This window comes from Prinia subflava, chromosome 15, assembly GCF_021018805.1.
Source record: "Prinia subflava isolate CZ2003 ecotype Zambia chromosome 15, Cam_Psub_1.2, whole genome shotgun sequence".
In the NCBI taxonomy this organism is placed as follows: Eukaryota; Metazoa; Chordata; class Aves; order Passeriformes; family Cisticolidae; genus Prinia; species Prinia subflava.
Genome location: NC_086261.1, coordinates 9,774,910 through 9,788,368, shown reverse-complemented (window position 1 = coordinate 9,788,368; position 13,459 = coordinate 9,774,910). Strand labels below are relative to the sequence as shown.

Below are 13,459 nucleotides of genomic sequence, written 5' to 3'. Positions count from 1 at the left end.
TGTCTCCTAGAGCTAGTTCTCTTCTGACCTCTCCCTTACTGACTCTGTACTGACCTTGCACTTCCCCCACAGCCCTATCTGCCAGTGTCTACAGTCCTAGGCTTCCTCTGCTATTTTGCACGATTTTTTTTTTTTTTTAGTAATAGGGCCCACCATTTCCTGAGCTACACTTCAGCTATAAGTGTGAACAAGGCCCTTTATCCACACGCTTCATACAGTGCAGTGACAAATTACTACCACTGGCAACAATTTTGATGTTTTCATCGCTTTTCTCTGATTCTAGGCTCTAGGTAAATCTATACTTTCAACTGTATTTTTCTATTGGCAATAAAACCCAGCACCAGTGCTTCCAAATTGTAGAGAAACAAGACAATTCCACTGCCAGTGTCTTGTTCAAAGAGCATTTTTTTGTCTTTAGTTAAACTTTTATCAGTGTAACAATAACTCCAGTGATTTTTCAGTGGCCTTTATTAAACTGCTAAGTGATTATACAGTCTCATCTCATCCTCCCATTCAAGGCAGTGTGAATTCTCATCTGAAAATCTTGCAAAGGGATTTGTTTTGTTTTGAGTTTTTTTCATGAAGTTAGGCTGTAGAAAAAAACAGTAATAACCTGCCAATTGACAGTTGTGGAAAAACTTTTTAAAAGAGCAAAGTGGTCAGGCACATCCTATCTACATGTACATTCTCTTGTTTTGTCTTGCTCTTATCAAACAAAGCATTCTCCCCTCCTCCCAGTATTTGCCTGTCATTTATGTAAATTTTTGTATTAGTTGAGTGGGAATTTGTTTGCATTCAAAGTGGAAAGCAGACTTTTTCCAATACTGACTTTTTTTAAAATGACACCATGATTTGTACATTTCATCTCTATGTACCTGCAAACCAGACCCATTTATTTTACAAAGTAGAAAGCTTAACTCTAGGTGTCAGCACTGCAAACTGAATGTGCAGCTCTGAAAATGAAGTTTTGCTGTCTCTGACTCCTCCAGTGCCACCAGAAATAAAGTGCAATAGCATTTTGCTGACAGATCCATTAGGACTGAGGAAGGGAGCCTGCACTTATGCTTAATGGCACAAGCAGGAATTTTAGCATTCTCTTTTTCCACAGTGTTTTTCTAGCTGCACATACGTGTGTTCTTATTAATGGCATCTAGTAAATCATGTTTAATGTAAAGGAAAGAATGAGGATGGGATCCATCTCCAAACTGTGCCCACTGTTTCAAATGAGTATGTTAAGCCTTTCCTTTTGTTTATTGTTAAATGCTTACATTAAGTGGGTGTCCAAAGTGATGAGGGGGCACAGGAAGCTGACTTCTTTTTCTGCTTTTAACAGGGTGTATAGATCAGCTAAATTAATGGAGTGGATGAAGTTTATGAGACTATTGCTCAGAACTGCAGAGTAGCAGAAATGTTGGGGAAGGAAAGACTTGATTTTCCAGCCTTTAATGTTAGCAATTATGAGAAGTAAATAAAAGCATTTCTGCATTGCAAGTACTGTGGTTATCCTGAAAAACCACATTTCTCAAAAGCACTGACTTTTGGCTTTGCATCTCTCAATACAAGGTGCTCTCATCTGGATCAACTGATGCTGTTACATGTATGAGTGAAAAGCTGCTTCTTGCCATTCTTGTTGTCCATAGTCAGCACGTATCTGCATGTTCTGGTTTTAATTATGACCTGATGGCATCTGTCATGTAGTTAAGGTGCCGTTAAAAGTGTGGCTGTCCTGAACAGAAGTTCTCCTGATGAACTGAATCCTTCTGAAACACAATGATTTTGCCTGGGGACCACAGAAGTGTTCACGGTGCAAAACTAGAGTAAGTTAAACATTTGTTTCATGTAACACATCATTTTTCCCTCTTCAGATGCTGAAGATAAAAGTCTTATTGATGCTTATTGATAAAAGTCATGTCTTTGATATTTGGTTTTCACCATGTTCCTAAATCTAAAGTTTGCTTGGGCCTTCCCTAAACTGCTATTGCCTCTGAGCTGTTCCTCAGCCAGGGAAAACAGGCAGGACCCTGGAGAAGCACTTCTGTGTGTCATTGTGAATAATGGTAGCAGAAGCTAGGAATGACATAGTGAAGATGCCATCGGGTGTTGAACCTGGGCTGCACTTGGGCTGGTACTTCTAGAACATGAATTGTCTATGGCAGTAACTTGTCTTGCTCTGGGCATGGTGTCTAAAGGGCTTTCTATACAGTGTGTTCTCTCTTAAAGTACATACACACATCTGGTCTCCCAGCACATCTGTAGGATAGGGAAGCATAGTTACTTTTGTATGATATAGAAAGAGAAATTATTTATTTTAAATACATATTCCAGGAAAAGTCTGCCTGCAGTTGATTTCCCAAGCCCCAGGGCCTGGCTCCACCCATAGCACCATCTTCCCTTTTCACAGGCTTTGCTTTCAAAAACATTTTCAAAGAAATTGACATGGGCAGAGTCGAAAAGGAAAACGATGGGAAGCAACAACCTAGTCAGTCGTCCGGTTTCCGAGGAAGGGCACCAGGTGTCTCACGGAGCCGCCGCTCGCCCGAGGCGGCGTCCCGGGCTTCCCGCGGGCGCGGAGCGGGCGCCGCTGCGGTGCGGGGCCGCGGGCTCGGGCGGGGCCGGCGCGGCATTGGCCGCGGCCGCTGATCTGCATTGACGCCAGCGCGGGCCGGAGGTCAGCGCCGCCGGGCGCTGCATTGGCTCTGCCGGGAGCCGGGCCGGGAGCCGGGGCAGCGCGGGGGGAGCCGCGGGCGGGGCGGGGCGGGCGGGGCGGCGGAGGGGCCGCGGCCGCCGCCGCCGCCGCCGAGGAACATCAATAATAACAAGGTGAGCGCGGCGCGAGGGACGGCGGCTGCGGGGAGCCAGGCATTTCCCTGCTGAGGGATGCAGACACCACGGCCCCGGGAACCAGAGCTCTCGCCGCTGCAGCCCTTGCCGCCGGGATGGGACGCTAGGATCGTTTTCCTTCTACTTCTCGCTCTTTTTGATTTTTCTCGCCTTTTTTTTTTTCCGATTTGCAATTTTCCCCCTCTCGCCGTTTCGCATCACTTCTCTGCCCAAAAAATCAGCCGCATCATGGAGGCCCTTTGATGCGCCCGCCCGCCGCGCCGGCTGCCCCCGCGGCTGAGGGAAGCCCTCCGGGCCGTGCCCCGTTCCCCGAGGGGGCTCCTCGCGGCCCGGCCCGCCCCTGCCCCGCGGCGCTGAGCCGGGATGCCGCTGCGGCGGCCGGAGAGCCCCGCTGCCGCCTGACGGGGGGCTCTTCCTTCCTTCCGACGACGGGAACCTGCATGTCACCCCCGCGGCGGCCGCCCGCCCGCCCGCGGCCGAGGCGGCGCGGGACGTGCCCAGCGCGGCGTGAGGAGCGCAGCCGGCTCCCCGGGGCGGCAGGGCGGCTTTCGCTCTTCGCTGTTATTTTTTAATAAACCGTTGATTTTTATTTTTTTTTTTGGCCCCCAAGCACACCCCAAAGCGCACCCCCGGCACAGCGCAGCGCCGAGTGGGACCGCGAGGAGTGAGCGCTGCTCGGCGGGAGCGCGGACGCGGAGGTGGGGAGCGGCCCCCGGCCCGGTCCCGGGTTAATCGGTAACGCGGAGCGAGCCCGGGTGGAAAATGCGCCGCGCTCCGGGCTCAAGGGAGGAGATGGTGCCGTGCCCCCGGCCGCTCTGAGCGCCGAGCCGACGCCGGGGTGTGTGTGGTTTGGGGCTCGGTGGTTTTTTTTTTCGTTATTTTTGCTTTTGATTTTTTTCCCCTCTTTTTTTTTTTCTTCTTTTTTCCTGCTTTTACAAGAAGGAGAGAAAACCTTACCAAGATTCTCAGATGGCTTAGACAAATTAATAATAATCTGTGAAAATACGAAGTCGACCGGTTCTTGATTTCCCCCCTTCCCTCCCCTCCAGCTCCCCAGCCCACTGCTGAGATTGAGCTAAAAGGACCTGTTTCCTGGAGGACGAGGAGAACAGACACGTTTCTGGTGGTGTAGAAGGGACCGATGGCAATGCTTCAGAGTGTAGCGGAGACGCAGGAGAGAGATTCAACCTGTTAACAAAACAAAATTAAGCAGGGGGAAAATATCAACGGGAAGGAAAGATATATATATATACATATATATATATACACGTGTATATATACAATTTAGAAGTATTCCCCAGGTGGCCACAAAGCATGGGCTGTGTTCCAAGCACCAACCTCTCTGACAGCAGAGTGATCTGTCACAGTAGCAATGAGTCTGAGGAGTACAATTCCCCTCACCAGACCAACACAACCATGTCTCAACAGCAGCAAGGCAACCCCGTCCCAGGATTATTCATTAAATGCTACAACACATCCACTTATGAGGCGAGGACTAATTCCTCTAAGAAAGACAAGAGGGAGAACAGCCAGAGCATGGAGGCAGAGGCCCAGACCGGCAGATCCAATGTGAAGGTAAAAAGGGTGCTAAACACGAGCACGGTTTCTCTCAGAACAGGAGTTGGCTGTAGCGGTCGAGCCCGAGGAGTGTCCCCGCCGTTGTGCGGGAGCTTTTCCTGGCTTGGGCTTTACTTTCGTTTATAAACTAATCAGTGTCTTGGCGACTTTGTAGAGACACCCAAGCCTCTTTCTGCACTCCACCAAATGAGTTTTCCTAACTCTGGGAAGGAGAGCGATGTTAATTGCCCTCACGGATGGTTCGAGCCGGGGGCCCGGTGTGGCTCCCGCGGCCGGGGGTCCCTGGCCCGCGGGGCTGCGCCGCGCCGGGGGGACGCGGTGAGCCCCCGCTTGTGCTGGGCCCTGTGTGCCTGCTCCCCCCGAAAACAGCGGCAGATCGAGCTGGGCTGAGCACTTTGCATACCCCTTCCATTTGGGAAGTTGAAGGGAGAGCGGCAGCGTGTTTTGCTCTGGGTACTGATTTACAGTAACAACTTGTTGACCTTGTCTGTTGCTGCAAATAGGGTGTTTTTTGCATTTTATCCACGTGTTTTTGCCCATACTTCTGAGTAGAGGTACGACACAAGACTATATGGAGTTGACAGACACATATTGAAAAAAAAAGTGATTCGTGATTATTTTCCTGGAAGTGAGACACTGGTGTGGAGTGCTTGCTTGTCTGTTTGCTTTTTATCGATGGACTGTTTATTTATGGGTTGTACTTTAGCTCCTAACCTTATAGGCTTGGATTACATATTTCCTTTTTTTTTTTTTTTTTTTTTTTTGGAAACTTTTTATTTTGTAAAAATGAGTAGTTACAAATGTAAGAAAAATCACACTGAAGCAGCCCTGAGGATATTATATAACATGGCTGATCTGTTCTGGTTGCTGTGATAAGAACTGAGATACACACACTGTAAATATAAGATACAAGCTTTAGATGCAAGTGAGATCTAGCTGAATGTCAAGTGTTTTGCAGACAGAAACTCTAATGATTTGTTGTTTTCTTAGGGTTTTACTTGCTTATTAAGACGACTTCTAGAGTATTGACCTGGAATAATTTACTTCAGTTATGTGGGTGATTTTCTTTAATAGTTTTCCTTCAGATTTAATAATCTTTGTTCAAAGTTTAGTAGATTTCATAGTTTAAAAAAAATCTAGAAAATCAGCAGACACTTTGAGAGTAGTGAGCTGGAGAGGAATTAACAATACTTAACGCAGAACATGAAGCTGAATGGTGGTGTCCTAAACCCAATTTTTGTGTTACCAGCACTGCACAGGAAATGAACTTTACGGCCCTGTTCACACGCGATAGAGGTGCTCACGGCACGTTTAACACAGCAGCCACGCTGAGGAAGCTTAAGTTGTCATCAAAGCCCTGACAATTGCTTTGCTAGCTGAATTTTTAACAGCGATTATAAGTGCACATTACAAAACCTAAATCAAAAATAGTCTTTTAAATTTTTTATTCTGTGAATTTGTCTTCTGTGTGATTGTTTAAGGGCAAAAATCCCTCAAACCTGTTTCCAGAAGCATGTGTGGGAAGCAGTCTTAATTTCGTTAAATTTTGTTGTTCACCTTCAAGAACTTTGTACAGATTTTTCTTACTAGGTTTGGATTATTCAGCCAGACACTATAGACTGCTGTTGGTTTGTATGCATGCTGTCATCTCACTGACAGTCACTCAGATTTTTATCACTCAGTCACATTTTCTGCCCTTGTCATCGCTCTTTAGCACAGTTCTGTGAAAGATGGATTTTGAGAAATGAAAATGGAGTTCTGCTTGTGATCAGTTGAATACAAAATCTGTTGGACACATCACTTCTACATTATTTTCACGTGCAAAATCCTGTAATAGTCTGTGGAGCTGTCAGGCAGTGTGGTATTTCTTTCCCTGCTTTTTTCATTAGCGTGTGTAGTACGATCAGATTTGCAGTTCTTGGAGTGCTAGATAACTGTGCTGGCTCAGAGGTTGTGCAGGAGTGAGGCATCTCTGCAGAGCAGTTTTCACAGTGCAGTGAAGTTGTTTGGAAAGAAAGAAAGTGTCAGAAACTTGAAAACAATGTGCAGGAGCCTGAAATTCCTGAAGGCAAAAGAAGCATTGGGCAGGATGTTGTGCTGTCTTGTAATTAAAAGGATTTTTGATTTGAGGAAGAACTGTAGGAGTTAGGGTGCTACTAAGAACCATTGCTATTTCTCAGAGTGTGTAGGACACTCTTTATGGCTCTGGGGATTCCTTCACACAAACACGAAATGCAACAAACCAGGTGTGCTTTGGGTACTGGTGGTGTCACCCAGAATTTGTATGAATTGCCAGTATTCTGCCTGAATGACATTTTCACTTGGTTTTGGGACACTTTAAATTGTTGTATATTCTCAGATTAAAGCCAACAGAATGTTGTGTTAGAGCTATGAACAAAACTTGGCCTGTGTGTAAATTTCATGTTTTCACTTTGGCTGGCATTAGTGTTAGGTTTATTAAGACATGTATAATACATTGTGCAATAATATTTACTGAATCCATTTGCTAGCTATAGCGCACATTTTTCAAGTCAGAAAATGTAATAAAAAGAAAAAAAATCCCATGTTACTTGTAAAATGGCATTATGTTTATTGCTAATTAACCCCTGACTCTACTCCAGTTTTGTGTTTATGTCTTGCTATAACTTTCTCCTGGTCAAATGGCAGAGGATCATTTTCTGGATGGGTGGTGTGAGCATACTGTATTTTGTGATTTGCATCCATTTATAAACTGTAGCTACAAAAGTGACATGTTCTTTTCTAGTATGGGGAACCCTAAGTTAATCCACCCAAATTTGCAGAGTAATCCTGAAAGTGTGTGTGTGCAGAGGTAAATGCTGTAATACCTATTTCTGTTGTGTATGAATATGGTGACAGCATGTGAGCAGACCTCTTTTAGGTCATGGCACCTGGATCTCCCTCCTTAAGTAGTTTTTTCATATGTGGCTTTTATTTGAAAATTATGAGCATCTTGGAATAGGTGCCATATTTAAACAGTGAAACAGCTATGGAAACTTTTCCCTTAATTTCAATGTATTGCCTCTGCAGATGAAACCCTGCACTAGTGAAAGATGAGCAGGACTTGGATGCAAGGACTGGGGTTTGATTATCCAGTGCGACATAAAGAATATCACATTACACTTAAACAGTACTGTTGCAAAGAGGAGTTTCCCTGATTTTTGTTTTAACTCTAAAAATATCAAAAAAGTGGAGTCAAAATTGTGACAGTCTGCCCTTTTCATATATATTAGTTATGATTTTGAGATTTTTTTTAGTTGAATTTGTGATAAAGGTACTTGGATATATAGAAACCTGCTTAAACACCATTAGAATAACAACTGTTTAATCTATAACATAAGTGGAATAAATGCTGAAAGGCATAAGGACTTCATGGACATTTATTTAAAATTGGCTTGGATATTCATAATCATTTGCTATCCCAGCATCCCGTGTGTGTGGCTCTTTTCCAGTGCATTAATATACACTGTAGCACCTTGATTTTGCTCTGTCATTCTTTTACGTCTGTAAGATTTCCTTCCTCTCTCCTTGAGTAACTCTCCTTGTTGGGTACATTTCATACAGAAATGTGTGCATTTGGCTGCAAGGGGATCAGAGAGTAAATCCAAACTTCCTTTGTTTGAAATTAAAATTACTCCCAAGTCAGAAGGAGCGAATGTGAAATAGTCTTTTGATGTATCAGCTGATGTGGGGCAGCCAGTTTAAATCCATGCCCCTACAGCCAGTAAGTTTTCTGCATTCAAACCCTGAAATTGCCTGTGAATTTTGCAGTCACTGCAAACCCACGTTGCATAATTCTGCATAGGCTGTATGCTCTATGGCACCTGCAGTGCTGAAGTGGATCTCATTTCAGCAGTTAGCAGCACGTTATTTAGTCCATTAAGCTGTCTGCTCTTTTCCTCCCTGTCTGGTAATTCCTTTCCCTCGGAACACACCAGCACTCCCTCCCTTTGATACTCCCACACTTTGTGTCCGTGCTTCCACTGAGGCCATCCACCCTCTCTGGAATCCTCCCTGTTCCCACTGAAACTGCCCTCAATCATTTCCCCGACAAACTTCCCATCCCCGTTTCCCTCCCACTTCCACTGACGTCAGCTCTCCTGTACAGAGATCCTTGCTTCCACCGAGAGGATCCTTCCCACGCTGAGATACAAGAACTTTTCTCAGTCTTTAGGGCTCCAGACTTTCAGACTGATACTTTTTATGCTGTTGTTATAAGGCATGAACCCTTTCTCCAAGAGATGGGAGTCTTAATTTTTAAATTGGATGAAGTGAAGTGGTGTGGTGACGTGTGAACTGGCCTCATATTTAGGTTTAATTTTTATCTTTTTAAATTTCCTGTTGTTTGTTATGTTAACTGGAAAAAACCCAAACAATAAATCACTCTCAGTATATAGATGGCTACACTAGAAAGACAGCATAAGCTGTGTTTTCAATTTTTAAAGCATTATTATTGGTATCTCCTCTTGTCATGCAAAATGTGTCACTGCATCTGAGGGCAAATCTTTGTGTGACTGAGATGAGCAAGGTTAGACCCTGAATTTTGTAGTATTTACTGTTGGTAAAAAACACTTCACTGAAACTCCTTTCAGCTGAAAATTCTTGTGCCTTTCCTGTTGTTCTTCAGTGCTGCTGTCTGAGCTTGCTCTGCATCTTTTCCCTGCCCATTTCATGTAGTTAATTACTAAGCTTTTCCTTTTCTGCCACCTGAATCTGTTGATAGAGGAAGTATTGAAACCAAGCCTTTATTTCTGCAGTTCTAGAGATTTTTCTTACTGTTGTACCTTTTGTATTCTTAATTGTATGGCTCAGATTGAGGTGTAAGTACATCCACAGTGAGAAATTTGCTACTTGTAGAATATACTTATAAGCCAGGCAGAATAACAGGAGGTGATATATTAATGAGTCTCTACCATTCCCTATATTACATGTGGTGTGAAATTCCAGTGCAAGTTAACAGCTTTGCCTTGTTATTTAAGATACCAGCAATTCAGATTTTACATCCAAAATGCTAAGTTTAAGTATAAATTAAAGATACAAAATGGTTACACCCACTTGTAAATACTTCTCATTCAATGAATTGTAGATCAGAGGATGCTTACAATCTATGTGACAATGAAGAATGTCCTATTAAGAAAGTTGTTCATGGTTCATTTGAATCTAAGAAGAAATACTGTTTGGAAACTGTTTTACTTTCCATTTTGCATGCATATTTGTTCCTCATGTTCAAGTACATGTCCATATCAAGAAAGGAAGAAGTATTTGAATGAGAATTATTTTTAACATCCATTGAAATTGTTATATCCAGCAGTCGCCACCACCAACAGTGATAAATACCTGTTTTGTTTTAGTTATTATATGAAATTTGTTCACCTCTCTTGGCTGTCACATTGAGAAAGGACTCCAGAATTAGGTTACTTAAGCAATAGTAACAATACACTGAAAATATTACACTTTTTGAGCAGCTGGAATCTCAACTGATTTTCAAGTGAGTCCTCAAAGAAGAAATAAGTATTTTGAGATATGGACAGCTAAGGCTTTTATTAGGTCTCAGCAAAACGTGAAAGAAACTTAAAGCAAGTATGATAATGAGCAGTCTGGCCTCAAGGTGAAATAGTTTCAATACAAGATTTATGTAAGTTGTCATTTTATCAGGGGGCCACAGAAGCACCTGCACATGTAGAACAATTTAACATTGTACTCTCTTTTGGTGGTGTGTATGGATAGAATATGCCCCCACTGTAAATTGCTTTACCAGCCATGGATGGAATTAAAATTGTTAATGTTTCCAAGGTTGCACACAGAGCATGATTTCATGTCCCAAGCTCAGTTTTCCATGTGAATTTCAGTGTTTTTATATATAAGACTCATTCATCCAGTGGAGGTTCAGTAGGAATTTGCTTGATCCCGTGGCATTCTATACATGGCTATCTGTAGTTTGAGTAAAAAAATTAGTTATCATCATTTAACTGTAACTTAAACTGACACAGGGTGACAAGATACCAATTGAATAGATATAATGTTATATTGCCCGGATTTTTAAGTTTTCAAAGGCACCAAGGAAATGATTTTAAAGTCCTCTGCTTTGCAAAAAGATTTCAGCATTCAGCCCCTTTTAGGTTCTTTCTTGATACCCATTTTAGGACCAAAATGTAATAAACGATGGTGTTACACACGCTGTGAAATTAAATAGCAGAGTCTCTAATTTGTGCATTCTTCCAGACTGTTCTCTTTTGCTATGAATTGTACTGTTGGCCACAAATCAAACTCCCAGGCCCTTTTCTTCTCTTTCTTGTAAAATCTGTAACTCTGTCACTCCACATCAAGTAAAAGGCTCAGCATTCTGTAAGCCAGCTCCCACACGTATGGCTTTGTTCCAGGGGAAAGGAAGAGAGCTAGAACCTGCTTTATGACATGGAAATGTGTTGACATAAATTAGGTTATATCTGTTTTGAATGTGGTAGACAAGGTAATTTGAGATGGGTTTTGATAGTGTTTTAAATGTTCAAAGGTAGTCTGCAGATATATGTAGAGAGTTAGTGTTCTTGCATAGCAGAAGAGCTTGGAATGAAAAAGGAATATTCTAGATTTAAAAGTAGTTTTGGGATTAGTTGCTCATGAAAAGGACAGAATCCAGCATGAGGGACTCAAATAAGAGTTCCCACTCTTGCTTGGAGTGGGAGGAAATGTGGCTTTTGGTTCTGCCACTTCATTATCTGATAGACAATTTTCGAGCACTAGATCCCAAGAAATTAGGATAACTATTTTTGCTGGTGTAAAGAAAATCTCTTTGATGGCTAGATGGGTCTTTCATTTCTGAGCAAACTAAACTGATACTATTTCAAGGAAATTTTAAAACCAGGATATATATTAATCTGTTTGTTAAATAATATTTTAACATATTTAAGATGTGTCTCTTTCTTTGTTGAAAATGAGAACTCACTCTTTTTTGGCAAAACCAGAATTATTTTGCATGTTAATTAGGAAGTTATATAGGAAACCAAACATTTTATATGCGTTTTTCAAGGAAGATGTATTTTGCTTTGTAAATCAAACATTTTATATAGTGACATGAACAGATTATTGGTCTTTTTATGGGGAAAATGGTGACATTGAAATCTTTTCATTGTGTTTTAGACTTCCCAGTTTCCTAAGTAAATCCATACAAAGAAAACACAGAATCACTGGACAAATATGAAAGAATGGCATCCTCTACTTCCCATTGTTTTCATTTGGAGTTAGCAGTGACCTTTAGCTCCCTGCTGGGATACGGTGGAAACTTAACGAGGCCCCATCTTACTTGCCACTAAAAGACAACTTATTTTTAAAGTTACACATTTACTATCCTGTTGTCTTTGAGTCTGAGGTTCTGTTATCTCATAAAATTTAATCAGAAAAACAACCTCAGTAAGTAACCAGCAAAGTCAACTTTCTTTATAAGGATCTTGTTTGAAAAAAACCTACTCTAATTTGTTAATTAAAGCACAACAAAAGAACCTTGATCTGCATTGAATGCAATCTTCCTGTAGTTAAGAGTAGCTATACTTTTGCATCATCAGAAAGATGTTCCTTGTTCACACTGAGTTATCAGGGTTGGGGGTCTTCTGACACTGAGGTGTAGAACTCTATTTTCCAGCAGTGGTTTTAATTCCAGGTTTAAATGCACAAACATGTCTGTAGGATACGTAGGTAGGTCAAGATTCAATGTTCATCTGAGATGACTCGTTTGCACATCTGTGTTCTTTTTGGAATACTGTCTGCTCTTCCTTCCAATTTTTAAGTTTGGGGTTTTTTTTTCCTTCCTGCCTTCATAACTTTTCATAAGTTTGGTGAGAAATTCCACAAATGGTTGAGGACAGCCACACCTATTACTCTGGTAACTTGAAGCAGAAGTGATGTGTCCTGCACACAGTTTAACTGCTTGGTAAAAACTGCGCTTTTCCCTGAGCTTTAACTCAAATATTTCAGCATCGGATGAGTACCAGAATATGGGGCTACAGATACTGGAATCCAGAGCTTGTACTGAAGTGTGGATGGCACTGGGATTACTGGCAGGATATCTGCTATTTATTTTTCAAACCAAAGCAAAGTATTATTTTCAAATACTGAAGAGATTTATTAATGGGCCAAATTTTTACTGAAATGACACTCTCTCAGTCTTGCTAAGATCTTTGCGCTTAAGGACTGTGGCTGTGGCTTTAGGTGGAGTAACTTTGAGAGTGATGACTCTTGAAGGTTAAATCTTAAATTTCTGAGCATTCCAAAGGATTTTTCTCCTACATACTTGTACCTTTGTTGTTCTTCACTCGCACCTGAGGATCATTCTGTAAGCAGGGATGCAGCAGTGGTCCAGACTTCCCTGGCTGTGTGTGGCTGCCTGGCCAGCTCGCTGTGTTTCCCCGTGGATGCCCAGGAGCACAGGGGCTGCTCTCAGACCAGGCTGTGTCTGTGTGTGCAGGGCTCTGTCTCCAGCAGCCCTAGCACAGTGTGCTTGGGAGGAAGATGCGAGGGGTCTGTTTGAAGGTACAAAACTGGGAAGAGTTCTTTGTGTTCCTCTTCTGGCTTTAGTCTGAACATACTGATTTACTTTTCATTTTTCACCATTTTGGCATGTAACATGATACCGATATTTTAGTTTTATGTCCTTAAAACTTGGTTGATGAGTGCAATGAAAAACTGTACTCTTCAGGGGCATTTGTGAATGGAGAATTAATTTCCACACCAGTGTTAGCACATACTTACCGCTGCAACACCACCAGTGTGAATGGTTGATGTATTTGTTTCTGCAGATACTGTTGCAGGGACCGCAAAAAAACAATGAAAGAGTTCAGAAGAAAACAGGGGACATGCATTGAAACTAAATATGGGTTTGCATTCTGCAGAGGACTTCATGACCAGGGTGGCTAGGTTTTTTCATATATGGGTCAGAGTGTCCTCCAGATGAAAAGACCTGAGGGTAAAATTGGTATTTTAGAGGAGTGAAACATTTCAAAGCCAAGCAGAAGGGGTTTTGCAAACCCAA

At 42.4% G+C, this 13,459-nt stretch overlaps 1 protein-coding gene across 5 annotated transcripts in view; it reads left to right on the top strand.

Annotated features, from left to right (window-relative positions):
• Nucleotides 1–13,459, top strand: part of PDE8A (phosphodiesterase 8A) — a 138,959-nt gene that overhangs the window by 21,509 nt on the left and 103,991 nt on the right. Inside the window, exons 1-2 of one of the 5 annotated variants that reach the window (XM_063412093.1) lie at nucleotides 2,803–2,820; nucleotides 4,270–4,416. The exons of 2 other annotated variants lie outside the window; for them this stretch is intronic. In XM_063412093.1, coding sequence (XP_063268163.1) covers nucleotides 4,378–4,416 — 39 coding nt within the window. In that variant the 5' untranslated portion in view covers nucleotides 2,803–2,820; nucleotides 4,270–4,377. 2 more of the 5 variants (XM_063412095.1, XM_063412091.1) reach the window with 2 other exon arrangements.